The following is a 25,166-nucleotide window of genomic DNA, read 5'->3' as shown; positions in this document are numbered from 1 at the left end:
ATCCCCTTCAAGGGATATATCCCATCTTCCCTGTCACCAGGTAGCAAATGTCATCCGAAAAGTATCCAGCAACCATACAGACGCAGGTAACCGCAGTTGAAGATAGCTTCTGATTTCTCTTACCTAGGTCTAGGTATTGTTTCTGAGATTGTCACCTGTACGGATCCTATATACAGCATAGTTATCAGAAATCTACAGATCACCTGCCGCGAGGTCATACAGCCTAGCTGTTTTAGCTTCAGCACTCACCCTGCCGTATGCCTTCTTTACATATTAACAATCTTTCCTAGCACCGCATGGAAAAGAGGTGGTCATCCGTCTTACAGACGCTGAACGGCTGGTCTTGGGTTGGACGGGACAGACAGTCCACAGATTCATAAGGTCATTGTGCAGCCGGAACACTCATCACCGCTAAGAGGATCACCATAGCCAAGTATTGAAAGTTTGTAAATTCTGGCTAGTTACGGGTTGAACGGGTTTGACATCACCACTCAGATCGATGCCGATCTAGGGCTCTCGATGCTATTGTCAAGACTACATACCCCATGCTTTGATGACTTGAACTAGATAGCTTATTCAGAGAACCGAACGGATAGGGACCTATATTTTCTTCCTCGTTCCCAAGATAGTGCCTGGTAATTTGTTGCCTAAATTCTCTACAGTCTCCGATCCCAACGCTCAATCTTGGCTGAGATTCAGGAACTCTAAAGCCAATCTATTTCCTAAACCCCCACTGATCCAACCAGAGCTCGATCCAAGATTCATTGACGGCACCAACGGTCGTCAAATAAGGAATCTTCCCTGTCGTCAAGGTCGTATCGAGCATCACATTCGGTTGGTCCAGGTTACTCGCCAAACCCTGGTAGAACTCCAATAAGGCTGTGGCTGCGGTCATATATGACTCCACGGCCTTCGACTCGCCGGAGTCAGTGCCATTGCTCGTTGGCGTCCAGGCAGCTAGCCGCTCGGTCCACTCAGCGAGGGTGTCGACGAGTTCAAGCTTCATGGTGGACGTTCCATTTGCTAAATGGCGTGTAATTGCCGGGATGAGCTCTGGGTATGAAGAGACGGAGGGGTTGGTAAAGTGGTAATATGCTGCTCCTTTGTTAGTCTTGGGTCCTGTTTGCTCTGTATCTAGATCGTCCAGGTCGAGTGCGAGTGTGACGAGGGCCGCGGACAGAGAGTCAACAGGGAGCCAGTCTACGTCGTCGAAGTGTCCTATGGAATTCGGCAAGACGCCCATGACTTCAGACGCACGCAGGAGAGTCGGGAACCAATCGCGCTCAGGCCATTTACCGTCCCCATGAATAGGCCCGCCCACCTGGCCGACTCGGCAGACTGCAGAATGAACACCGCTTGTAGCAACCGCCTGGCCGAGCAGTTTGCTCGCAAGCATCTTGCTCTGTCCGTACCCGCCTTGGGTGTATTTGATCAAATCAAGCGGTGCCTCCGGGACAGGCGTACCCTTATCCCAGCCCTGGATGGTAGCGATTGAGGAGAGAAAAATGATGCGGGCGTTCTGCTGTGAGTCATAAGCTAGCTGAACGAGATTGACGATACCGGCAAACTGGGGCTCAAAGAGGGCGAGCGGGAGGTTGAACGTGACTGGCCATTGGCAATGAATCACTTCTGTGACGGTTGAGACAAGGTGTGTATAGGCTTCTTCGTGGAGGCCGAGGAGAGGCTGTGAGAGATCGCCCTTGAAGTGGTTGACTACTGTGGCTGGATTCGAGGCCGGCTCTGAGTCGGGAACTCTGCGGTTTATACAGGTAATTTCAGCGACATCCGGGCGTTGCAGGAGAGCTTGGAGGATGAAGCCGCCGACGAACCCGGTGCTGCCTGTTAGCAGGACGTGGTGGGTGTCTCTTTTGGTGCTGGGTGGTGCTGATTTTGCCGGCTGTGGTAGCGTTGACGAATACCTACTTCGTTAGTTACTGGATATGCCAAGGCACGAATAGCTTCATACTTCTCGAATAGAGCATCAAGAGTTGCTGATACATCCTCCGTAGCGTTACGGCGGATATAGTTCACCAATCCACTCGCAGTCGGATTCATGTACACTGCATTGCGTAGGAACAGGACATCTTTCTGGTCTGGCAAAGATCGAGCCAATGTTGCCGCCAGTATCTGTACCTGACGCGAGTCTAAACCACTTGCGAAGAAGTCATCACTGATGCCTAGGTCTTTGACCTCCGTGAGGTCGCCGACCATAGCCGCGATACTCTCTGTGAGGGTTTCATCAGTTGATGGATCCAGCCGAGCTTGGAGTGCCTGATCTGGGATCTCTGTGGCCGAGCTGTATAGAGCTTCAATCTCCTCTGCATACAGTTTGTTGGTCTGGCTGCGGTTTATCGTCCCTTTAGGAGTGCGAACGAAGGGCTTCTCCGGCTCGGCGAAGAGGACGTCACCGCGGTGGATCTGCGCGTATTTCATGCTCAGCTTGTTGAGCTCTTCCAGCACTCTATGTATGTCTGGTAGGGTATCGTCCACTGTTGCAGAAGCTGCCAATTCAACCAAAAGAACAGGGTACGGCCGCTTATGCCCAACCACTAGGCTGGCCGCTACCCCTGGGAGCGAATTGATTCCTGCTTCCACGTCGATGGGGTTCGTCTTTTCACCGGTCGAGAAGACAATAACGTCATCCTTTCGACTTTGGTACTTGTAGTAGTATGGAATCGTGGGGTGTCTATAGAAGATATCCCGCATGTGCCATTCGTCCAAGTCTGGGAAGTTTGCGAAAACTGCCTGCTTCTGGGGGAGCTCCTCGCGGCGAAGAACCATCTCAAAGAACTCAGGCTTCTCCTTGGCTTCATCTACGGGCTCCCACTTGATTCCCATCTCTTTCTCGGCGAAGTGAAACCAGTCCCAGTGCTCTGGTTCGGTCATATATGCGCCAATAAGCCCACACTCGCTACTACCAAGAACATTGATCAGGTTGGTTCTCTTAGAGAGCAGGTCACCCGCTGCGCGGCTGACGGAACCTGGAACAAATCAGCCCTAGTACGAGAGCAGGAATCTGTATCAGGCAAGCCTTACCACCTCCGTATGTGAGGAACTTGAGCTTAGCAGCTTCCTCAACCATGGCGGGCTCCTCTGCGATCTGATCGATTACAAGAGGCGGCAGCAACGCGCCCTGGGTGTGCGTTGAGTGCAATATTTGCTTGAACATCTGAGGACTGGAGGGTTGGTCGGGGGGTCCAATGACCGTGACGCAGCCACTAAATACGAGGAAAAAGCTCACGACGAAACCAGCAGTATGGAAGAGGGGACACCCGTTGTAGGTGGCTTCCACAGCATCTATGACCCGATGAACACTAACGCGGTAGGAGTCCTCTGAGTATAGTTCCCGTAAACTGTCGACAGCTGCCAGGGCGGAGTGGACAAAGGTCACAGGCTTGGGCATCCCCGTAGAGCCGCTGGTATGGAAAACCTGGCAAGAAGTTAGGCGACTGTCTGTTCTCAGTAGCAGAGATGTACTCACCACAAGTGGCTTGTCTGACGCATCCTTAAAGGTATCCCCATAGGGATATTCGTTCGCAAGCGTGGTGTCTGAAAGAAGGTCCACGAGCCCTGGAGCTTGCACGGCAGTTATCTGGCTGAGGGAGGTCAACTCAGTGATCGCGGTTGAGAATGAGGAATCATATAGGATTGCGGCACTCTGGGTCTCCTTTATGAGATGCTCATGGATTGCAACACTGTTCCGTGGGGATAGTAGTAGCAGCTATCGTCCGTCCGCGTTAGCTTTCTGTGGAAAAAAGACAAGGTTGGATTACCCTCGAACCGGCCCTCACTGCAGCGAGAGACAGAATCAGGTGCCTAGCATCGCTGGGGCCCACGTAGCTATACCAAGGTCAGACGTCTAGTATTAGTGCAGGAGATGACCAATAGAGATTAAGGGACTGTACGCGATGGTGACGTCTCTGGCTTTCCCATGAAGACACTCAGCCAGCCACCAGGCCTGACGGTTGACGATGCTCGCCAGCTCCTGATACGTGAGGTCGTATTGAACTGGTGGATCAAAGGAGATGATCTGGGTGAAGACTACTTTGGTAGGGTTCACAGCAGCCACGGCATCAATGTAGTTGAGCAGTAATCTGCGTCCAGCTTGCTTGGATTCCTTGAGGCGAGACATTGCTGACGATGACAGTACAAGGAGCGGATCTTTTGTTCAAAGGAGAATCATGTAGGGTAAGAAATCTCAAATGCGGGGGATTACGCAGCTCTTAAAAATACTGGATGGATTGATCTACTCGCAGTATCGAGTTACTGTGGCGTCAATCAAGGTGCCCTGACCGAGATGACTGCAGGATCTACGGGCAGGTTGACATGCTCGCCTAATGAGTGGTAATACGTTCGTGCCCTTGGTCAAGTAGGATTTCTTCCCGGTCCTAGTCCTGGCGAGCAGCCCGGTATATTTGCTTTTTTTCCGCCTGAGCTTCAGATCAAAACCTTTCATGGCTTGGATTGCATGCAGATGACCCCGCAGATGGGCAGCCGGAGTATCTACACGCCGATATGGTCCCAGCAAGGTGCAGAAAGAAGATCCCAATCTGAGAGCCTAGTTCTATGGCCCATTGGATCAGTGTCGCTTTCAGAGGAAGCAGCTCATTCACCTGGCCTTCCGATCCTGACGACTTGCATTACGTCCGTTCGAGCAAACAACGTCAAGCATCGAAGCCCAATTCAGCCTGCGTTCAGGCTCTTTTTTAGGAATATTGGGGTTCACTCAGCTGCCGAAGGTTTGCCCGTATGCAACTCATTCGGTGGTTGCACAGCAGACGGGCGCTGTGCGTGACCAGCTGCGTCTGTTAACCAAGATGCTTTGAGGCGCCATGCTGGAGGACTGCGGATGGGGTGGGAACCACCCAGTCTGCAGTCAAGCAGCGCCGGAAAAATGGCCCACGAGCAGTTGATAGAGAGAGCAGCGTGTTTCATAGTCTCAATATCCTCCCAACTTTCCTTCCGCTTCCTTCGTCGGTCCCTTCCCGTGCCCGCCCGGAATACAGTTTTATCAAGGCTGGAGGTGCTGGCTCGGGCCCTTTTCAGCCATTCGCAGCCGCCCACCAGGCCGATAACGGACGTTCCAGATCTGCCCCAGAACGATCTAAAGCGACGGGAGATCAGACTGCTGTCGATGCAGAACCACTTGAATAAGTGACTCGTACTGCTAAATCAGGAACTCGTACCGGCAGATCTGTATTCCTGCTTCTCAATCGGCAATCACAAGGAAAGGCGTCTCTATTGGCTTTGGGGCACGAATTGAATGCATTAACCTTTGAGCCAGGTATTGTGCCATTGAATACCATGGTTCAATATGCAATATAGATGGGACGGCATTGTGGAAGCTGTTTGATGCTGAGTCTCGCTGGTTTGCAGTTGAGGATCGCTGGTGGAGAGAGCAATGTGAGAGCGTGAGCGTGAGCGTGACCTGGAGCGAGGATTAAACCTCGGCTCGGGAACGTGAAGGCAGAACGGCGGGCGGTGCCGAGTCAGTGCTGGTAGTAAGGTCACCCCGGACTTTCTCCATCTTCTACTCATTTTCCCGCATCCAAACTTCAAATTAACCTTCAGGGCGTATTTGAATCCTCAATTATCACTTGAATTGCTGATGTGGTTGTCTACTTGCTGAGCCAATGTTCTGCTGATCGATACCCCCTGTCCCTGTCCGGTTCCTCTCTTTCTCCCCTCTCTCGCTATCTCTTCCCCGTACTCCGCTCACACCCCTCGTCCGACTCCGCTCCCCATTATGGACCTCGAACGACACGAGTTCAGCTCCGATCAGTCCATACGCCGAAGAAGAAACTTCGCTCGGAAGCGGCTACGGAACAAAACGGCACTCTCTGCGCGTCTCTCGCTAGATCACCGTTTGCGCGGCAGTGTTGGCGTCGTCTCAGACGATCTGGCCAACGACCTCTTCCAGCCCCCAGATCCAACTGGTGAGTGCGACTGCGGGATATCCTGAGCAGGTGTGCGGGTGTGCAGTTGACTAGTTGTGTGGTCGTGGGTTGTGTGGTGGTGCGGCGGTGCGGCGGTGCGGTTGTGGGTTGTGCTAATTATCTCATGATGTAGATGACTTTCAAGATGACTCCGGTATACGTTATATCGCGATTTCTCCATACTTGCCCGGCCCGAGTTCCGTTGAGGCTTTGACGTGGACTATTGTGCCAGTTCGGCCGCAGTCGGCCGGTCGCTCAAATGAATCGCCGCTGCCTAAGTCGACAATCATATTCCCCGACTCTGCTGATTCCCTGCAGCCGTTTGTCCGTGCTTTGAGCAAGCTCGACCCCACCCGGCAGTCTCCGCATACACTACGGTTGATTGAGATCCGCGTTATGGACGTTGTTCCTTTGCCGTTGGATACAATCTACGTGACCGTGGAGCGGGATCTTCTGCGCAATCATGATGATGTCCAGAGCAGATTTGGAGGAGGATTCACGTCTAACATGAACGGGCCCAATGGGCTCTGGGCGAAGGGGAAGGGGGCAGAATCCAAAAAATACTCAAAGAAGGCTGCCGCCGAGGTAGAAGGAAGGCTCACAGCCGCGGTGCGCGAGGCGCTGGGGACGCAGCGGGTGGTGCATACCGGCGATTCGCTGCCGCTCCCTCTACCGCCGCATCCGATCACCTATGCTCCAGCGCCTCCAGCCCTAATTTCCTTCTGTGAACCGGTCTCGCAAGGCCTCCTGCTGCCCACCACCAAGATCGTACTCATTCAGGCACGCCCACACGGCAATCGCGCCCAGCGAAGCTTGCGGCCAGCGTCCGGCTTCCTCAAACAAGTGGCCGAGGACGAGGCAGACGACACTTCCAACGAGCAGTTCTACTCGGCTGCTGAGGATAAACCGGTTGATGACAGCACCGAGATGGAGAGCACATCCAACGCGGAAGAATCCGAAACTGAAGGATCCGGCGGGAACACGAGCGATACGTCAGACGACTCGCTGGATGACATGATTTCGCTTAGTGCACCCGAGCTACCGCAGCCGGCCACAGGTGTCATGTCTGGGATGACTTCTGCTACGCCTCGCGCTCGACGCATGGATGGGATCCATACTCCTGGGTCGATGGTGTCGAACCTCACTTCCTCCACTCTCCGTCCTGGCCGGCAGGGCGGCGGGAAGGTGTTCAAAGCAGAGGGCTTGCTGCGTAGGGTCCCGAACGAACTCCTCTACCCGAAGCCAAGGGACGATGACGATGTGGAGGCCGTAGTCTTTGTGGACATCAGCACATTAGCCAAGATCGGCTGCTTTTCCGGGGACTGGGTTCGCATTGAGGCGTCCGAAGAGCCGCAAGCAAACATTTTCTCCTCTATTAATCTCGGAAGCTTTAATGAACAATACGGAGAGGGCGATTGGCGCGCAGTCAAGATTTACGGTCTGCCTGGGCTTCCCTCTGCCAAGCCTCGCTATTCGATCAAGCAATCTGGTGATAGGCGTTTAAGCTTTTCCCAACGGCCTGGTGTGCGCATGACACCGTCAGTCTTTGTACCACCATTACTGCTCAATAATATGGATAATCCAAGATACCTCCGTATATCTCCAATGAGTCTCGGTGGCATCGGGGTTCCCAAGTCCGGTGTTTTGCATCAGATGAAAACGGCAGCTCGCAGCCCCCCTGTGGCGAAGGAGGTGACCTTGCTAAAGGTCAGCACGCCGGTTTCAATGGATCGTGCGTTGCAACCAGCCCTCTTTTCGGCCCTAAAACAGTATTTCGAGTCGAAGCGGCGACTCCTAAAAAGTGGCGATCTACTTGGAATCAGCATCGATGAAACCCTCGGTAGGGCTGTTTTTGCGGGGACTGGTGCCGATGGTCAGGACGATGACATTACAACCAAACTAGGGCCTGGGCTTGACACTAACCGAGCTGGGCCGAAGAAAATCGGCGTTGCTTGGTTCCGTGTCGGTCAAGTCATTCCTAGCTTGCCCGAGGATCAGGATGACTTTGGCGAATTCGATTGGGGAGGTGTTGCTGTTATAGATTCAGCAACTACGCGGATGGTCCAGGCTGGCAGCGACGTCAGCCGTATTCCGAACACGCTCAACAACGGCTGGGAATACTGGCTCGGGACTAAATCTATCCCAAAGCCAGTAGTCGACACGCAAACGATACATGGTGTCGTTACCGAGGTGCCGCAACCATTCGTCTCGCCTATTCAGCAACGCGTCCGGGACCTTATGGCTGTAGCTACGAGCTCCCGCGCGATTCAGCTTGGAATGAAGCCGGTGGTTATCCTTTTGAGATCGCAACAACGGCATATCGGCAAGGCCAGTTTGGCGACTCGGGCGTGCGCAGAAATTGGGCTTCATACCTTCCCTATCGATGCCTACGACATCCTGACCGAAGGCGGTGCCAACGGTGGCGATGTCAAGACCGAGGCTTATCTTAAAGCTAGAGCGGAGCGGGCCTTCCATTGCGGTGCTGACTGCACGGCTCTTCTAATCAAGCATATTGAGGTTTTGACTGCGGACCGAATAGTCTCTGCCATGACTGAGATCCTGGCTGACGCTAGGGTTATTATTGCCACCACCACGGACGTGGAGCAGATCCCTGAGGCTATCCGGAGCATGTTTACGCATGAGTTCGAGCTTACCGCTCCCGAAGAGAAAGAGCGAGAGGGCATACTGCGGAACGCCGTCTCCGAGCGCAGTATCAAACTGGCACCAGACGTCGATCTAGGCACGGTCGCCCTCAAAACGGCGGCTCTTGTTGCTGGAGACCTAGTGGATGTCGTCGAGCGCGCCTCGGTTGCGCGGTCCACTCGATTGGAGAAGCTTGCTGAATCCGCGAGCAAACAATCGCCCACCTCCAAGATTACTGTCCGGGACGTCCTCCTTGCTGGGGGAGAGGCAGTGCGAGGAGTTACCAAGGCGGATTTTGATGCCGCTGTAGACGCGGCGAGGAAGAACTTTGCTGACTCTATTGGCGCTCCAAAGATTCCTAATGTCAGCTGGGAAGACGTTGGCGGATTGACGAACGTCAAGGATGCTCTAGTTGAGACCATTCAGTTACCTTTGGAGCGGCCCGAACTGTTTGCAAAGGGCATGAAGAAGAGGAGTGGTATCTTGTTCTACGGTCCTCCTGGCACTGGAAAAACCCTTCTCGCCAAGGCCATCGCCACGGAATTCTCCTTGAACTTCTTCTCTGTCAAGGGGCCGGAACTGCTCAACATGTACATTGGTGAATCTGAGGCGAATGTCCGACGCGTTTTCCAGCGGGCGCGCGATGCACGCCCTTGTGTTGTCTTCTTCGATGAACTCGACTCTGTTGCTCCTAAACGAGGTAATCAAGGCGACAGTGGCGGTGTCATGGATCGAATCGTCAGTCAGCTTCTTGCAGAGCTCGACGGTATGAACGGCGGAGAGGAGAACAGCGGCGGCGTGTTTGTCATTGGTGCCACCAACCGACCTGACCTTCTCGACACGGCCCTTCTTCGTCCCGGCCGTTTCGACAAGATGCTGTACCTTGGAGTTTCTGATACTCATGAGAAGCAAGCCACCATCCTCGAAGCTTTGACGAGAAAGTTTGCTCTCGCTCCGGACCTCTCGCTCGCCCGCGTCTCCGAACGGTTACCTCTTACATATACTGGTGCCGATCTCTATGCCCTTTGCTCCGATGCCATGCTCAAGGCAATCACACGCAAAGCTACAGCAGTAGATGAAAAGATTAAGCAACTCCCAGGCGGTCCGGTCAGCACAGCGTACTTCTTCGACCATCTTTCCACTCCTGATGATGTTGCCGTGATGGTCACCGAGGAAGATTTTGTCGCGGCGCAGAGCGAGCTTGTTCCTAGCGTCAGGTATGTTCCACTGAAAACACACTTTTGCCAGTCAGCACTAACGATTCCTACAGCGCCAAAGAATTGGAGCACTTCGAACGCATCCGCCAAATGTTCGAATCTACCGACAAGGACAAACAGAAACAGGACGCCAATCCAGCACCCACGCCGAACACAATCGGCGACGCAATTGAGGCCCTCAAACTTGGACACGATATAAATGGCTACATCGGAGACCCTGTCACAAATGGCGGCGACCAACCACTCTCTCCTACCGGCACAGGCAAAGGGAAAGGGAAACAGCCAGCATATGGCAGCATGCGGAGTGTCAGCGGGCAGTCTGTAAGCAGCAGTAGAGGCAAGGGCAAAGCTGCCACTTCTGGCGGGAAGTCATCCTTGAAGAGCAAGTCTGTTTCTGCCGCGAATGGCAACGCCGACTCGGACTCTTCCCTTGATGGGCCTTTGATGGGCTCGGGCGCTCGAGGTGGTGTCAATAGTGATGGAGATGATGATGATGACGATAATGATTATATCGTAAGGACGGATCATTTGGCAAAGACGGATGCCGACGGTGAGGATGTTGACTAAGTTCAGTGGTTGCACTGAAACTTCCGTTGTATATATTACTCTTGTTCACGTGGATGTATAGGCCGTGTTCTATAATATGTCTATATACTGTGCATCTGAGCCGCTGTTTAAATCGTGATACTGTCGAAAACCTAATATTGAGAATGATCACTGGCCATGGTTGAAGCGGCCATATGGCCCTATAGGCTTTCTTAACCGTGGATTGGGTTGGCTTCGGGGTGACATACATGCGATCTTTGACGCCAATCGACTCCTCAACTACAGAAGTCCTAGGACGGGGAGTCACCCTGATTTACGAGGGTTTGAGCCAATACATAGAGCATATGGTTCGCCTCTTCCAGGACAACGATTCATTAAAGCTCATTTTCTCCCCCAGCACAGGCAATCTATTCTATCTCATGTTGCAGTTGTACAACCTGATGTTGACGTATAGCCGGGTCATATATGTACTTGCTTCCGCTTCTATCCCCACTAGGTTGGCTTCTGTGCACTTCAACTGGTACATAGCAAGGTAGGATTATCTGCAGAACCCCTCCTCCCTATTCAAGCAGGGGTCTCGCCAAAAAGAAACCAACGCAGAGGGGTGAAAAAGAAAAATGCACCAGCCGGGAGTCGAACCCGAGCCTTTCGCTTGCATGTCATGTGACCTTGGAAGGCGAAAATCCTACCGCTGGACCACTAGTGCCAGTTGATAAAATTTATAGTAAAAGTTTGAATCATAGGCATAAGCTTACATTCTCGGCTTCCCCGTTCCGTGCTATTGGAAATCCCGAGAATACTTAAGTGTTGTCCCATTACGAAAGATCCAGTGCTTTTATAAACAGTGAGTAATGGTTGGGCATCTATGCTTGTTGTACTCGTCTTGTTTAGTGTCACTACAGCTATGCGCTTATGTTTACCGAAAAGCCTGTGATGACGATTCTCTGCGCCAGGGTTTAATAAAATATATCCTTTTACCAACGTAGGATTAGTGACAGTGTTCGCAAGATTTAACCAAGCACAATATTACTAATGAGGGGGAGGTATCATAATCACGACCATGGACTTTGTAAATGATAACACAGGCACCATGTTTGTGCTACCAGGATTATATTCGCTGGTGAGCCGAACCTACAACAAACAGGCCTCAAATAGCCCTCATATGTACATATCAAGATATTGAACTGTTATAGGACTCGGTGCTTGTACTTATGCTTATCGATTTGTTACAGAAGCCAGGAGATCAATGGCTAGGTATAACTCATTGACACTCATTGTAGCGTTTATCATGAATACCTGAATCGATCGTTTATCGAAGACGAGATTTTCCGATGCACAGGTAAGCATGGAAGGCCTCCTATCGCCGAGAACAGGTATTGTTACCAATATATCCGAGAGATGACACCAGAAGAAGGAAGATGAGTGCCATGGGAAGCTTGTCCAGGGGTTTCGCCCTGACACTTTGACTTGACCAAGCCGCGGCGCTAGTCCTTTCACATGGAGCGGTTACGTTTGAACGAGAGCACAGATGCGAAGCATGGGCCATGGATAAGGTTTGGAGCAGATAATGATAGCATGTGTGCTGCTCATGTCCTGCTGAACAGAGCCCACCACGAGAAGTAGGATATGCATTGACCGAGGTAAATATCATTTGATATACTTTTCTTAGAACACAATCGAGATGACAGTGTGACGCCAAAAACGCCGTCCGTGAACGTAATAAATGTAAGAAAAAGAGCTGAAGTCTAGGACACGAATGGTATCACGAAGGAAGATAGACAGACACTGTCTTTCTCTGGCAGCAAGGTGATCAGACGAGGAGGACACTGTCATGGTGATCAGTCGCGTTAAGAGAATATCGAGAGACGAGGAACATACGCATTAACACAGCCGTCATTTTCAGGCGTGTTCGTGATCTGGGCGTATTTACCCCAGGCAACCTTTCCTCCAGCCGTGACAATACCGAGTTCAGATACGTTGACCTCAATAACAGTTCCCTTAGTGAGAACACCGAGCTGAGTATAGAGCGGGTTCTGAGGGTTCTTCTTGACGGATAGGATGGGTAGCTGGACGGTGACGGCCATTTCGGGGCTGCAAGAGAACTTGTCAGTGAAGCCCAGATAGACCCCAATGGTCGCTAGGGAAAGAACATACTGTGTAACGTTGGCCTTCTTGTATCGCAGACCCATAGGACTAAAGTAGGTTAGCATTTCCTCGTTCAGAAACGCCAGATCGCAACCTACCGGATGAAGCGCTCATATTTCACAGGTCTCCGCGTAAAGTCGTTTCCAACAAATGTCGGCTTCGTTATCATCCGCTTCCACGACTTCTTATGCGTCTTCTTCCCGGTATTGACAACCTTGAACATCTCCTCCTCACTAATACCCTTAACCTTAGGCAGGGGCACGGCGAACTTGGCCGCCTTCTCCGCCCGCTTGTCCTTAATAGCGCTGGACAGAGCCTTCGCATTCGTAGCCTCGGAGCGGTCAAGCAAGTATTGCGGGAGGGGCGTCTTGGAGGGCTCGCTGGGCGCGGATGACTTGACGTTCTTCTCCTCCTGCGCCTTGATGCGCTTCCTCATCTGGATCTTCTCGGCATGGCGCTTCTGCTGGTACAGCTTGGCCCTCAAACCGCGGAGGTTCTGCGCATCCTTGGACTGCTGATGGGATTGACGGGCTTCACGCTTGCGGACTCGCTCGTCGTGGTCCAAGCGCTTACCGTGCTGCTTTGTCCAGCGCTCGATATACCTGGTGGGATGTTAGGTGGGACAGATATGGATGAGGCTGGAGATAAGACGAACTCGTTCTGGGGCTGTTTTTGAGTCAGTTAGCAAGCACACTCCAGCATAATTGTATTGAGCAGAAAACAACATACCATGATGACAGAATATACAGGGTTGATAGTTTGATGAAGTGGTGGTTGCTCTGGAAGCGGCAATCAAAAAAGTTTCGAGCGATAATCTAACACGTGACTTGTTATCTCGGTCGAATTTCTCGACCTTCGGCCGCAGCTCCAGAAACCGTTAATTCAGCCAAACCACCAGACACAATTGGAGGCAGCACATTGCTCTTTTCGAAATGCTCTCCCGCTCTGCGCTTGCGAGGGCTTTTGCCCTTCCTCTCGAGCAAGCCACTCGCCCATCGCTCAGAACCACCACCTTCCGGGCCTGCCTGCACCAAGCAACGACAAAAGCACCATCTCACCCCGAAGAACCACTCAGCGCTTCGCCACGAGCACAATCCTCCTCCCCAGTTGTGCAACAAACTTTCATCCCTAACAAGACTCCAACCACACGCGCCGATGTCCCCCCCCCAAAGCAACCTATCCCCCCAACTTTCGACACTCCCCTCACGGTGACAAAATCCCTCCTCGAGACGCTCCCGCTCCTGACGAGCCAAAAACCGCACTATATCACCGCACACCTTCATGATCGCCCGTACCTGATAACAGAAGGCGACCATCTGCGCCTGCCCTTCCTCATGCCGAACGTGCAGCCGGGCGACGTTCTCCGCTTCAATCGTGCCTCTGTGCTGGGATCCCGCGACTTCACGCTGAAAGGCGCACCTTACGTTGATGAGAGGCTGTTTGAATGCCGCGTTAGAGTTATGGGTGTCGACTCAGAGCCGTTGCGGGTAAAGGAGAAGACGAAGAGGAGACGGAGGCATGTGCAGCGCATTACGAGTAAGCATCGGTATACACTGTTGAGGGTTATGGAGGTAAAGATCAAGTCTGTGGAGGAATTGAAGAGAGAGGGGGAAATTGTTGTTGAGGAGGATAAGGCATGAGAAAATGGTTCCATCGGTGTGTACAGATATGGAAGTTTAGCTTGTGGATTGTACTGTATTTATATTTCAATGGGATGTTTCGATGTTCACATACGTTATGCTCAGACTTATTCGACTGATTTTCCTGATGGTCACGGCGCTTCCCTCGCTGTCAGCAATGTACTCTGAGCTGTGCATAGTGGTTTATATATTTCTCTATCATTGCTTGCACACCCGCTTCTATTATCAGCATACCACTTCAGTTAGACTAGGACACAGAGCATGTAGTTGAAATTCGATTCTGGCCGATGTAAGCCATAATAATATGTACACGAAGGTAAGAGAGTCATTATGTATCCAATATAATCAAACTCCACGCTGACAGCATCCAAGCTGCATGCAATACCAACACCACAACACCAGCCCTATTCAAAACGGAATAGTAAACGAAAGCAAAGAAAGAGAAGAAGATCGATAGTAAGCCAACTGTGTACAAAAGAAATTCAAGTCGATCGGGTCAAGTCGGTCATAGTCAAGTCATCACGGAGTTAAAGAAAACCAAAAAAGAACAGAACAAATGGAATGGCTAGTCCATGGTTTAGGGATTCTCTTCCAAAGCTGCTTTTATCTTTGCAAAAAAGCCAGCTGGCCAGGCAGCCAGTTCTTCGTCGTTGGGCACGCCGCGGACTCTGCAATGGTTCACAACGTTAACCAAAATTCTGCCCAGGACATCCTGGGTGATGGGGACGGCGCCCTCAAGCTGTGCGTCGGGGTACAGGAATGGGTCCCGTTGACCCAAGAGGTCGCTGATAGTCGGTCGCAGTGTCTGATCTCGTTGCAGACACCCTTTCAGAGTCCGTATGAGTCCTGGAGGCACCTGGATGCCGCCGACCCCGAAAGCTGGAAAATCAATCTTCACTTTCGGATTCGGAATTGCCATGATGCGCTCGTAGTACTTGGCAATCTTTGCAAAAGGAGGCTGCCCGTAGACCATCTTGTACAGTATACAGCCCAGACTCCATACATCACTCGGTTTGCCAAGCTTCATCATCTTGCCAACACTTGCTGGTAAACCCAGAGAGGCATTTGAGTCAACCAGCGCTTCAGGGGACATATAGTTTGGAGTCCCAACCTGCTGCTCGCGGTGTACATTGACAGTATTGTCTTGGATGGCGTTGGCAATTCCAAAATCGATCAGTTTTAGTCTCCCTTGGACGAGAAGGAAATTGGCGGGTTTTAAGTCGGAATGGACGACATTGTATTCATGAACCGCCTGGACACATTCCAGCATCTCCTTCCAGTAGAACCGGGTGAAGTTGATATCAAAAGTGGCATCCTCAGCATTCAGTTTATACGTCAGAACCTTTTCCAGGTCCGACTCGCCAATCTCCATGAGCACGCTGAGAGTGCGCTTGTCCGAGTTCAATTCCCAGTCAAACAAGCGAACCACACGGTCAACGTTTTCCAGTTTCTTAAGAAGATCAATCTCCCCCTTGTAGCCAGCCAAGGTCGTCGGATCGACATCCTCTAAATTTACACGCTTTAGAGCAAAGATCTTATAGTTCTCTGCCATTACACGGTAAACTCGCGAGCTACCTCCACGACCGATGCAATCCAAGCGGGTGAATGGCTTGTGATTAATCGAAACTTGGCTACGCTTTTTGCGCGACTGAGATGCCGTAGCTGCTCCTCCCGTGGCAGTGGCGGTTTCTAACACGGACATCTTAGGAGGAGGGGGCGCGGGTCGATGAGGTGTGTTGTTACTCCGATTAGAAAGTATCTTCCTTGGCGATGTCCCTGCTGGAAGCTCTTGGTCCTTCTTGTCATCGCCGTAAACCACCGAAAGTTTCTCCGGTTTGTCTAGAAAATCGAATCCCTGTGGCTTGGTTCGCTTAAACGTTGGTGGAGGTTCATTCTCTTGGTCACGGGTGGATGGTAATGTCGGGGGAGGAGGTACTTTAAATATAGGCTCTTTCGAGCTTGAAGGTTTTGAGGAGGCATCAGAAGATGATCCCGGGGTGGATTTGGAGTGTGACACATATGACTTCGGCGAAGAGGACCTTGAGAATGGCCCGTCACCGGACGAAATGCGGCGATAGTCTGTAGTCTTCTGTGGTTGCTCGGGATCTGCCCATGATACTTTGGGAGACGAGGCCCTCGCACTTTTGTAATTATAGTCATTGTTATCACCGCCTTCGGCTTCCTTAGAGTCGGAGAGATAGCTTGGTGATTGATCCTCCTCACTCTGGCGTCTCAGCACACCGCGTCTGGCGGGCCCGTTGAGAAATGTGCCCGTCAACCTGCCGACTCTTTTCACACGCAAGGAACTCTGAATGCCAATGTCTTCTGGGTTGCGTGAACGAAGCACGGATGACGTTCCAATGATCGGCGCGTAGTCATCATATCTGGACTTCCCTTCTTCTTCAGGGCGATCTGCGCTTCCTTCTTCGTGAAGAGGGCTCCGGCTAGCCGATCGCCTTCCAGACGGTGATGCGGATGTGGGAGATCGTGTGTGAGTACGCGACGTACTGATCCGAACACTGCGTGTCCTAGGACCTGGGGTGATGAAATCACTTGAATAATGTTTTGCCTCTGCTTCCACCTCCGCATTTTCCCCACTAGTTAGATGCGATCCTTCTCTTCGCAATTTTGAGCCACTGCCGAGGACAGATCCTATGCGAACAACGCGTGGGGCGGGGCTTCCGTTCGATTGATCCAGCGGCGAAGTGGTTCGGGATCGTCTCTCATTGCTGGACGCAGCTGATCCTACACGCAAATTCGGCCGGTATTCGTTTAGGCCCCTGGTCCGCAGACGGGGTGAAGCATTTCCGTCGTCCTCGTCGAGAAGAGCCTTGACAGACGCGCTGAATTTCGGCTCCGGTACTTCGTCATCGGAGCTGTCGCCGGCAGAGTATTGCTTTGATATTGATGCAGCGTTGCTTCGGAGAGCAACAGAATTGTGGACCTCAGGTGAAGAGCGCCTGGACCCAGAGCGAGAGACAGAGGAGGCGCGGGACATCTGTCGGTATTGTTGTTGATGCAAAGCTGTCGCATGGGCGGTAGAGAGAGAATTCGGGGAGGCCATTGTCGTTCATGAGCAGCCACCAGACGCATTGGGCTGCATCCGTCGCAATTCCCGGAACGGCAGTCGCAGTCGCAGCTGCGGTTGCTTGTTGTGTTATTGTTGTCTGTATAGTCGATTGTAAACAGAATTACTCGAGAGGCTGGGAACTTGGTCGGGAAAGTCCTCCCGTGTCCTGGTTGGGACTAGCCCCACACGTGATGGTTGCGAGGGGCAATCGTATGATGTAAACAAAGCATTTTTGAGCAACTTGGCAGATGAATGATGATTCATACTTTATTGAGATATAGCTACGTTATTGTGTTAGGTTCTGAGAGAAGAAACCGCAAAGTAATACCGTATGAACGGACAAGGGGTGTGAGGAGATATCTCTAGGGAGCAATCTGCCGCCCCGTGCCAGTATCTCAAGCGGATCCTAGAGGGCTATACTATCTTCTCAGGCACCATGGCATGCCACGAGCATGGTTGGATAGAAGCCCCCGTCCTGGATGGGCTTGTCCAACACTTTGCTCACGGAATGTGGCCGAGTTAAGAGCAGCGTACAGCCTAGCAGTGAAATACCATCGTCAGATGTGGTACAGACCCCAGCCGATAGGCTGAGCTGCACTCAAATTCCAGATCTCAGATTCCAAATCTTCTCGGCGGCGTTGGCTCTCGCTCTGGCTCAACGGCCAGATTTGCTTGTCCCAGCCGTTGGTCCAACAAACTGTGGGGGGCGGCGGATATGCAAGACTTGTGCAAATTCTCTGCGAGGTGGCCGTTGATATGTAAAGAATCAGATGTTGCTCTGAGTCAGCGGGGGACCTGGAACCTATCGAGCACTCCCAGGGAGACCCAACCAAGCTGGGTTGTATGGTCAAATTCATGGACCGTGGTCAACAGGAATCTGGATTTGACAGCTGTGGACTCGGAGACGCGAAAATGCCCCTTTCCAGCCTATGGCCCGGCTCGAAAGCCGCAGCCTGCAGCACTGCTCGATCTGCTCCCCTGGTCCTTGTTGAATGCTGACCCAGCTGCAATCCGTGCTTACGCATCTCAAAAGACGGGCCCTTGCCTAGGCTGACAAGGTGCATAGCATGAGCGAATAGCCATCCTACTCAGTCCAACAGGAAGTACTTTCTTTGCTGCTTTTCAATCTGTCTCTTGTCGCTCCCCGGGCAGGTTGTGGGCCGTAAACTCCCAGCAGACGGTGAAGCATGGGCTGTGTTTGATAGATTAGCGTGACCTGTCACCGTACCAAGACTGAGGCTGTCCTGTGTCGAAGTCGGTTGTGTTTCCCGAGCGATCCAGAACCGTCTCTTGACTCGCAGGCTTCTTGATAGATAATAGAGTAGTTCTCTTTAACTGAAAAAGGGTTAGTGCTGTGCTTGAGAAGAAGCTTTGCAACAGACTGAGACGGAGACCTGATATGGTCGTGGAGGAGCCCAAGAATTGGATAACAAAGGAGCGGATCACATGGCCTGCGGCAGCGAATTGCCGGGGGGTTCCTCTGATTGCTCGACTCGCCAACTCTGGCACCCCTTCTGCGTCTTGCTGCATCCGTCACATCGACACTCTCTAGTTGTTGGCTAGCGAAATTAAAGCCTCGTCACAAGTGCCGCTACCTGGTAAGTTCTGCTGCCAAACTAATTCGGCTTGCATTGTCCAACAAGTGGGCGGACGTCGACTTGGGCTCTGGCTAATGACATCTCAAAAGGTCAAGATTTGCGATCTTGATCTGCCAACTCCATGTTTCTGTGACCGCTAGGGCTAGGCTGAGCCGCGAGACGATCAAGCGACCAACGTCAGTGTGAATTGTGAAACGACCCATTCATGATCCCAGATCTCAAGAGTCATCAAAACCGTCAGTTCAGGACACCTCTTGGTCTCGTTCTCAAGCTCCAGCTGCAGTCCGAATCGAGGCTTAGTGGGTCAGCAGCCAGAAATTGACGAACGCCAACCCAGAGTTTCAGCTTCTCATCCAAAGCCTGGTTCAGGAACATGTTCGGCAACGATCGCTGCCGAAGAGCTCGTGGACAAACCTCGGACCATGGTGCAGAGCCTAAATTCTTTTAAATCAAAACAACGGGCTGTTAGAGATGTTGCTTCTTTGTCTGTTTCTTCCAATCGCCGTTGACAAGATCCTGGGGGGCTCCAAGGTTCCCTGGTTGGCCCCGTTCACTCTGAAGCAGACTAGGGGCTGCTAAACCCGCTTGAGGAGTTAGTCCAGTTCGACGATGAAATCATAAAGGTTCCCACCATCGCGCCAAGAGTTAGCCTTGCACTACTACTCCTAATAGAGTTAGTGGTAGTATGTATGGGGTAGCTTTCTACGAATACTACAGCATTCCGAGGGGATCCGTCGGGACTCGCCCAGGCCATTATCCAACTCTGTTGTATCCTTTAGAGCACACTACTCTCTTTTCGCTCAAGGGACTTGCCTAGTTCGAAGCCAAGTCAAGCGTCTTTATTACTATTACTTCATTGAGAGAAAGTTGTTTACGTCGGATCCTTCCCGGGTTCTCGCCCTTAACCGGCCTGTTGATCTCCTGCTCCGGATTCCATCTTCTTAGACCTCTTCAGTTCTTGTTTCTGCGGATCGACAGCACACAGCGAAATGATAATGAACATGATCGTGGCCATCGACAGATATGCAGTCATCAGTAGTCGGTTTACAATGCTGAACGTACGGATTTCTTTGGCAGCCGTTGTAGGTCCTGCGCCGTGCGGGACGAGATACAGGCCCACCCATCATGGTCACGGACTCCAAAGTTTCAAGTTGCTGGGGAGATTTTTTCGAGCATGTCAGCACGCCTTAAGACTTGCATACAATGATCCGGGTCGACGGCTGAAACCGGAGCATGAACCTCGCAGCAGACGTCAAATCCACCTTATAGACGAGAGTTCTGGATGCAACTAAAAAAAGTATCAACATCTTTCAGGGATAGGATGACACTTAGCGTTGCTTTCGTTTACTCTCTGTGCGCAATCAGATTTGGAATGAAGACGCTCGCTGATTGGCTTACCTCGGTATAGCCAGCACGATCGCCTCGGAGACTGGATAATCTGGATTGGTCGGCACCATGCAGGAACAATGCGGCTATGCGGAATATTTCCAGTTACACAAACATTGCCTGGAGGGCTGCCCGTCTGTCAAACCCAGAGAGTTATTCTCAGTGCTTATCCCCGCAGCCTTGAGTATGCGGCCTGTGACTGTTGTTGTTAGTAGAGAGAGTTGTGCCGGGGTTACATCGCTGCTCCAACTGCCTGCAAGTACTGCGAGCGCACCGTACAATTGCTGGCTTAATCGGCTCCGTCAAAAAGACTCTACTAACGTCCTCTTACCCGCTTTTGGCAAGATTTCCAGTTAAGAGACTAAGGACGGCCGGGTCTAATGTGAATAGTCAGCACACCCAGGCCACCGCATGAAATAATGAAACTCGCCCTTTTCTGGCCTGGTCAAACCCCGTGGCCTGAAATAGCACTCTGCATCTGTTTGGCTCCTGAGGGGTTCCCGGATCCACATCCAGCGTAGTGTGGATATACATTTGGCGGACCGAACGACGGCCCACTTGGCAGAGAGCATGAAGATCCTTGACCATGGAAGATGGTCAGGAGCAAAGCCCCCTTGTTGTGGGCTGACGGACCAAGTACGGACACTCAGGGGAAGTATATAACCCTCCACACTGCTCGTCCTCGTTCTTCCAACCAACAACAAGCCTTTTGTCTGTCATTTTCTGGCTCTGTGCCTGTCCCTCGTTTTTACACTATACTTTTTTACCAGTCTGTCGTTAACCGTTTGATACGTCAATTCATTTTTCCCCATTCTCTCTGAGAATAGTCTTTATCATTCTCAGCCTTTCGTTTTTATACTACTGACGCAACCATGCGTACCAGCATTGCTCTGCTTGCTGGTCTGGCCGGCTCGGCCCTTGCCCTCCCTGCTACTCCTAGCACCCAGCTCGACACCCGCACTTTTGGCCTTATCAGCGGCATCATCCACACAATTGAGAACATCCTCACTGGCGGTGTGACCCCAGCCAACGTCCTTAGCGGTATCAGCTCTGAGGCTGCTGCGGCTCTTCAAGGTGGTGCCCTTGGTTGCACGGCTGGCTCCGTCGACCTCGCTTACCGTAAGAAGCTTGCCCACTGGCTTAAGGCTGGCGATGGTGTCCACCTCGAAGCCTCTGTGAGGAAGGCCCTTCTGGCTTGGTGCGAGGCTGACGCTTCTGTCGACTCCGAACTCGAGCTCGAGATCCGCGCTGGTCTTGGGTTCTTTATCCCCACCTGCGCCAAAATTGCTGCTGAGGCTGATCTCTACGTCAACTTGGACGGTGTCTTCGAACTCGCTACGGACGCTCTCGCTGTCCTCAGCGCCACTGCTCAGGCCGCCCTTGAAGCTGCCATTGCTCTCCTAGGTGAGGTTGACTGGAGGATCAAGGCTGGTCTCGAATTCTGTGCCGCTGGTGGTCTCGTGGGCGATCTTGACTCTGAGATCATCCATGCCCTTAAGGTCTGGCTGAACAGCTCTGAGTGCACTCTAGCTGTTAGTCTCAAGAAGACTCTTCTCCTCTGGATTGAGGGTAAGGTCGGCGGTGACGTTGTCAGCATCGGCAACCTTCCCGTTGGTGGTATTGCCACGATCGGCCTTGGTAAATCTCTCGAGGCCCTTGTTGGCGTCAATGGCGCTCTCGTTGCCGGTGCCCAGGCTCAGCTCGAGGCTTTCCTCCAGACCGACGTGGGCTTGGAAATCGATGTTGCTATTCTGGACATTCTTAAGATCTGCGCCAAGGGTGGCCTTGCCGTCGACATCGACCTTGACAAGCGTGTTGAGCTCTCTCTCTGGCTCGCCAGCAGCAAGTGCTCTCTCAGTGCCGAACTCAAGGGTCTCCTCGCCTTCTGGCTCTCCTTTGGCGTCTCCGCTGAGACCGACCTCTCCCTCAGCGTTTCCACGAACATCATTAGCGAGCTCACTGGTTTCCTCACTGGTACCATCGACTCGCTGCTCGGCACTCATCTTCACGGTCTTCTCTCTTTCATCCTCGGTGGTGAAGGTGTTCTCTCGCTCTCTCTTGAGGCTCGTGCCCAGCTCGCTGCCCTCATCGGTGGTGGTGTCGGCATTGAAATCGACGACTCTATCCAGATCATCCTCATCGGCTGGCTCACTGGCTGCCAGAAGTGCTGCGGCGGTTCTCAGGTTACCCACGGTCCTAGCGTTCCCAGCAGCACCCCCGCCCTCCCCGCTTCTGAGACCCCCTCCCTCCCTGTCATTCCCACTGGTGCTCAGCCCACTGAGACTCCTTCCATCCCTGCTGGAACTCCCGCTGCCCCTACTGACGTCTCCCCTACCGACACCGAGAACTCCGCCTCTCCTTCTGAGACCCCCTGTGACACCATCACCTCCGAGAGCGTGACCTCCTACACTGTTTCTGAGTCTGCCTCCGTTCCCGCTGGCACTGAGACTCCTGCTGTTCCCACCGATGTTCACCCCACTGAGAACCCCGCCGAGTCCACTGAAACTCCCTGCGAGACCCTCACCTCTGACAGCGTGACCTCCTACACTGTCTCCGAGACTGCCTCTGTTCCCGCTGGCACCGAGACTCCCGCTGCTCCCACCGACGTCCAGCCCACTGAGACCCCTGCTGCTCCCAGCGAGACCCCCTGCGAGACTATCACCTCCGACAGCGTGACTTCCTACACTGTCTCTGAGACTGCCTCCGTCCCCGCTGGCACTGAGACTCCTGCTGCTCCCAGCGAGACCCCCTGCGAGACTATCACCTCCGAGAGCGTGACCTCCTACACTGTCTCCGAGACTGCCTCCGTTCCCGCTGGCACTGAGACCCCCGCTGTTCCCACCAACGTCCAGCCCACTGAGACCCCTGCTGCTCCCAGCGAGACCCCCTGTGAGACTATCACCTCCGACAGCGTGACTTCCTACACTGTCTCCCAGACCACCTCCGTGCCTGCTATCCCTACCGAAGTCTCCCCCTCCAGCAGCTCTTGCGCTGGCTGCGGCGGTATCAAGACCGTCACTGTCACCAAGACCGTTGGCATCGAGGCCTGCCCTACCGACTTCTAGGCGCGGGGTAGAAGCTCACCATCTAACGAGACGATTGCGATGGCATCACCTGCAGTACCTGTCTAATTCATAATTCTAATCTTTCTGTGGCACCGGTCGAGCATGTCAAAGTCCGTCCCCTGGCACATACACCAGCAGAGCGACCGATCGATGTCTGGCTTGTTGTGGATTTACCTGTATTATTCTTTTCGATGTGTTTATTGATATCCCCTTAATGGAGTACATTCCTTAATGCTATGTTTACACTTTAGCAGGTGGCCTGCGAAGTACAATTGCATCTACATGTACAGCGTCATGATGTATCTATATGTATCTATCACCAAACAACCGTTGTTTTCTTATATACGATAGAAGCTTGGCTCGAAACAATTCATCAATGCCCCTCTGATCTGCATTCCTTTTTCCTTCCGTGATGCCTAGCGCTGGCTTCAGACTCCACGCAAACTCGTTGTCAATCGCGTGGAGAATATCCAATCATAATCTCTGCTTAGTCCACTTTGGCCTCCCCTGACGACGACGGCAGTCTCGCTCTGCGGCCATCCGACTGAGCCTGAGCCCGTCCCGAGTCCCTGAAATTGTGACCGCTGGGTAGGCCCCAGCTCGCACTCACAGGGATTACGATCAGCCTTCAATCCCGCCTATCTTTCTTTCTTCGTTGTACGTACAGCACTTTGCCATCTTAGACTCGATCATCCCGATCTCCGGCCTCTGCATGTAAATTTTGGCCTTCAATCAGACTGCCGGTACACAAGCCGACGTGGACCCCGGTCAATATGATGGTACACTAGACACATAACCGGTGGGTAAATACCCAGGACCGCTGCATCACTAAACCCGATGAAAGCCTGCTTGTCGAATTTATTGACGTGTCGACTTGAAATTAAACAAATGTGGGGTAAAATATAGTCGACTGCCGCCTATGAATTCATGGCTCCTGCCCCGTTTGTTTGTTCTACCGTGGAGAGACTAAGACTATACGATTGAGAGCTTACTATTAGCACATACCTAGTACACATCGCTAGTGTTGCGATGGCTACAAGAGCGTAGACCGGCACTACCGCTACCAGGAGGTACCGTCGGAAAATGGCTGACTTCAATAACAGTGATAACAGTGATAACAGTGATAATAGTGATAATGATCATGACAAAAATATCTGTTTGTTGGAGACGGCCTGTGACTGCCTCGTGCCCAACGAGTCACCTGAGCCCCCAGACCGTCCAACAGCTGCCGGGTTCAACTTTTATTCTGGAATTAATCCCTAATTTTTGGAGGTGAACAGTGCACTGCGACTACTGATTTTTATATGAGCAGAGGCGTATACATTCAAATTAATGAATATTGAGCTTAAAATAGTCTCAACGGCGCCGTGACCCTTGACTCGAAAATCTTGACTCTGGATTAATTAATTTATATTGCGAGCGCCTGGATGGACCCTAGTCGCTGACTCGTCGCCTGCACTCGCAAAGGGCTATCTACATACAGAATATATTATAGCACTGAACGCTGGTGCTAGCTGGTGCTTGCTGGTGCGGTGTATTGTGGCGTAGTGATGTGGCGCTGGCGTCGTCTTAGTTGGCCCATGGAGACCGACCAAGGGGGAATAAGTGGGCTGTCCAACGGTCGCAGAGGTCATGATAGACGAAACTGGCTGCGGAGTGACGGAAGAGAGCAGCGTGCCCACTGACCAAGAGGCTAATAACTATTGGCCTTGGGAATTGCGATTTGCCGGCAATGGTGTCAAACTCAAAACTCAAAAGTTCTTTCCATAGTCTCAACTACCGCCCCGTTTCTCGCGTGGGACTATTGAATAATGATCCCCCCTTGGACCCTGGGGGTGGACTGGAGAGGGTTGGCAGACGCCATTATAACACGAGGACCACCTGCTCTTGGTGCCCAGTCTTGGTGCCCAGAGGCCGGCC

The 25,166-nt window shown here is 52.3% G+C and overlaps 5 protein-coding genes across 5 annotated transcripts, besides 1 other annotated feature; 2 read left to right on the top strand and 3 right to left on the bottom strand.

Moving 5' to 3' along the window:
• Positions 1 to 25,166: part of a sequence feature (contig 1.51 915..1114266(-1)) that runs on past both edges of the window.
• Positions 585 to 4,132, bottom strand: ANIA_02924 (uncharacterized protein; the record flags this gene model as incomplete). Its single annotated transcript, XM_655436.2, has 6 exons — positions 585 to 1,684; positions 1,924 to 2,981; positions 3,037 to 3,430; positions 3,482 to 3,721; positions 3,774 to 3,840; positions 3,906 to 4,132. 6 exons carry the CDS (start codon positions 4,130 to 4,132, stop codon positions 716 to 718), a joined length of 2,955 nt encoding a protein of 984 aa, XP_660528.1. The 3' UTR covers positions 585 to 715.
• pex6 (AAA family ATPase peroxin 6) lies at positions 5,747 to 10,455 on the top strand (the record flags this gene model as incomplete). The annotated part of the gene is made up of 3 exons (XM_655437.2): positions 5,747 to 5,936; positions 6,070 to 9,796; positions 9,850 to 10,455. 3 exons carry the CDS (start codon positions 5,747 to 5,749, stop codon positions 10,361 to 10,363), a joined length of 4,431 nt encoding a protein of 1,476 aa, XP_660529.2. The 3' UTR covers positions 10,364 to 10,455.
• ANIA_02926 (rRNA-processing protein NSA2) lies at positions 11,971 to 13,219 on the bottom strand (the record flags this gene model as incomplete). Its single annotated transcript, XM_655438.2, has 5 exons — positions 11,971 to 12,168; positions 12,221 to 12,535; positions 12,586 to 13,089; positions 13,143 to 13,153; positions 13,217 to 13,219. 5 exons carry the CDS (start codon positions 13,217 to 13,219, stop codon positions 12,153 to 12,155), a joined length of 849 nt encoding a protein of 282 aa, XP_660530.1. The 3' UTR covers positions 11,971 to 12,152.
• Positions 14,705 to 17,191, bottom strand: ANIA_02927 (serine/threonine/tyrosine protein kinase MPS1; the record flags this gene model as incomplete). Its single annotated transcript, XM_655439.1, has 1 exon — positions 14,705 to 17,191. The coding sequence occupies one exon, from the start codon at positions 17,189 to 17,191 to the stop codon at positions 14,705 to 14,707; it is 2,487 nt and encodes an 828-aa protein (XP_660531.1).
• Positions 20,883 to 23,607, top strand: ANIA_02928 (putative cell wall protein). Its single transcript, XM_655440.2, has one exon. The coding sequence runs from the start codon at positions 21,054 to 21,056 to the stop codon at positions 23,244 to 23,246; it is 2,193 nt and encodes a 730-aa protein (XP_660532.1). The 5' UTR covers positions 20,883 to 21,053; the 3' UTR covers positions 23,247 to 23,607.

This window comes from Aspergillus nidulans, chromosome VI (genome assembly GCF_000011425.1).
Source record: "Aspergillus nidulans FGSC A4 chromosome VI".
Classification (NCBI taxonomy): domain Eukaryota; kingdom Fungi; phylum Ascomycota; class Eurotiomycetes; order Eurotiales; family Aspergillaceae; genus Aspergillus; species Aspergillus nidulans.
This window is presented reverse-complemented; position numbering and strand designations above follow the sequence as displayed.

What these genes read in the sequence shown, in the direction of transcription:
- ANIA_02928 (XM_655440.2), top strand. Translation starts at nt 21,054, where the DNA reads ATGCGTACCAGCATTGCTCTGCTTGCTGGTCTGGCCGGCTCGGCCCTT.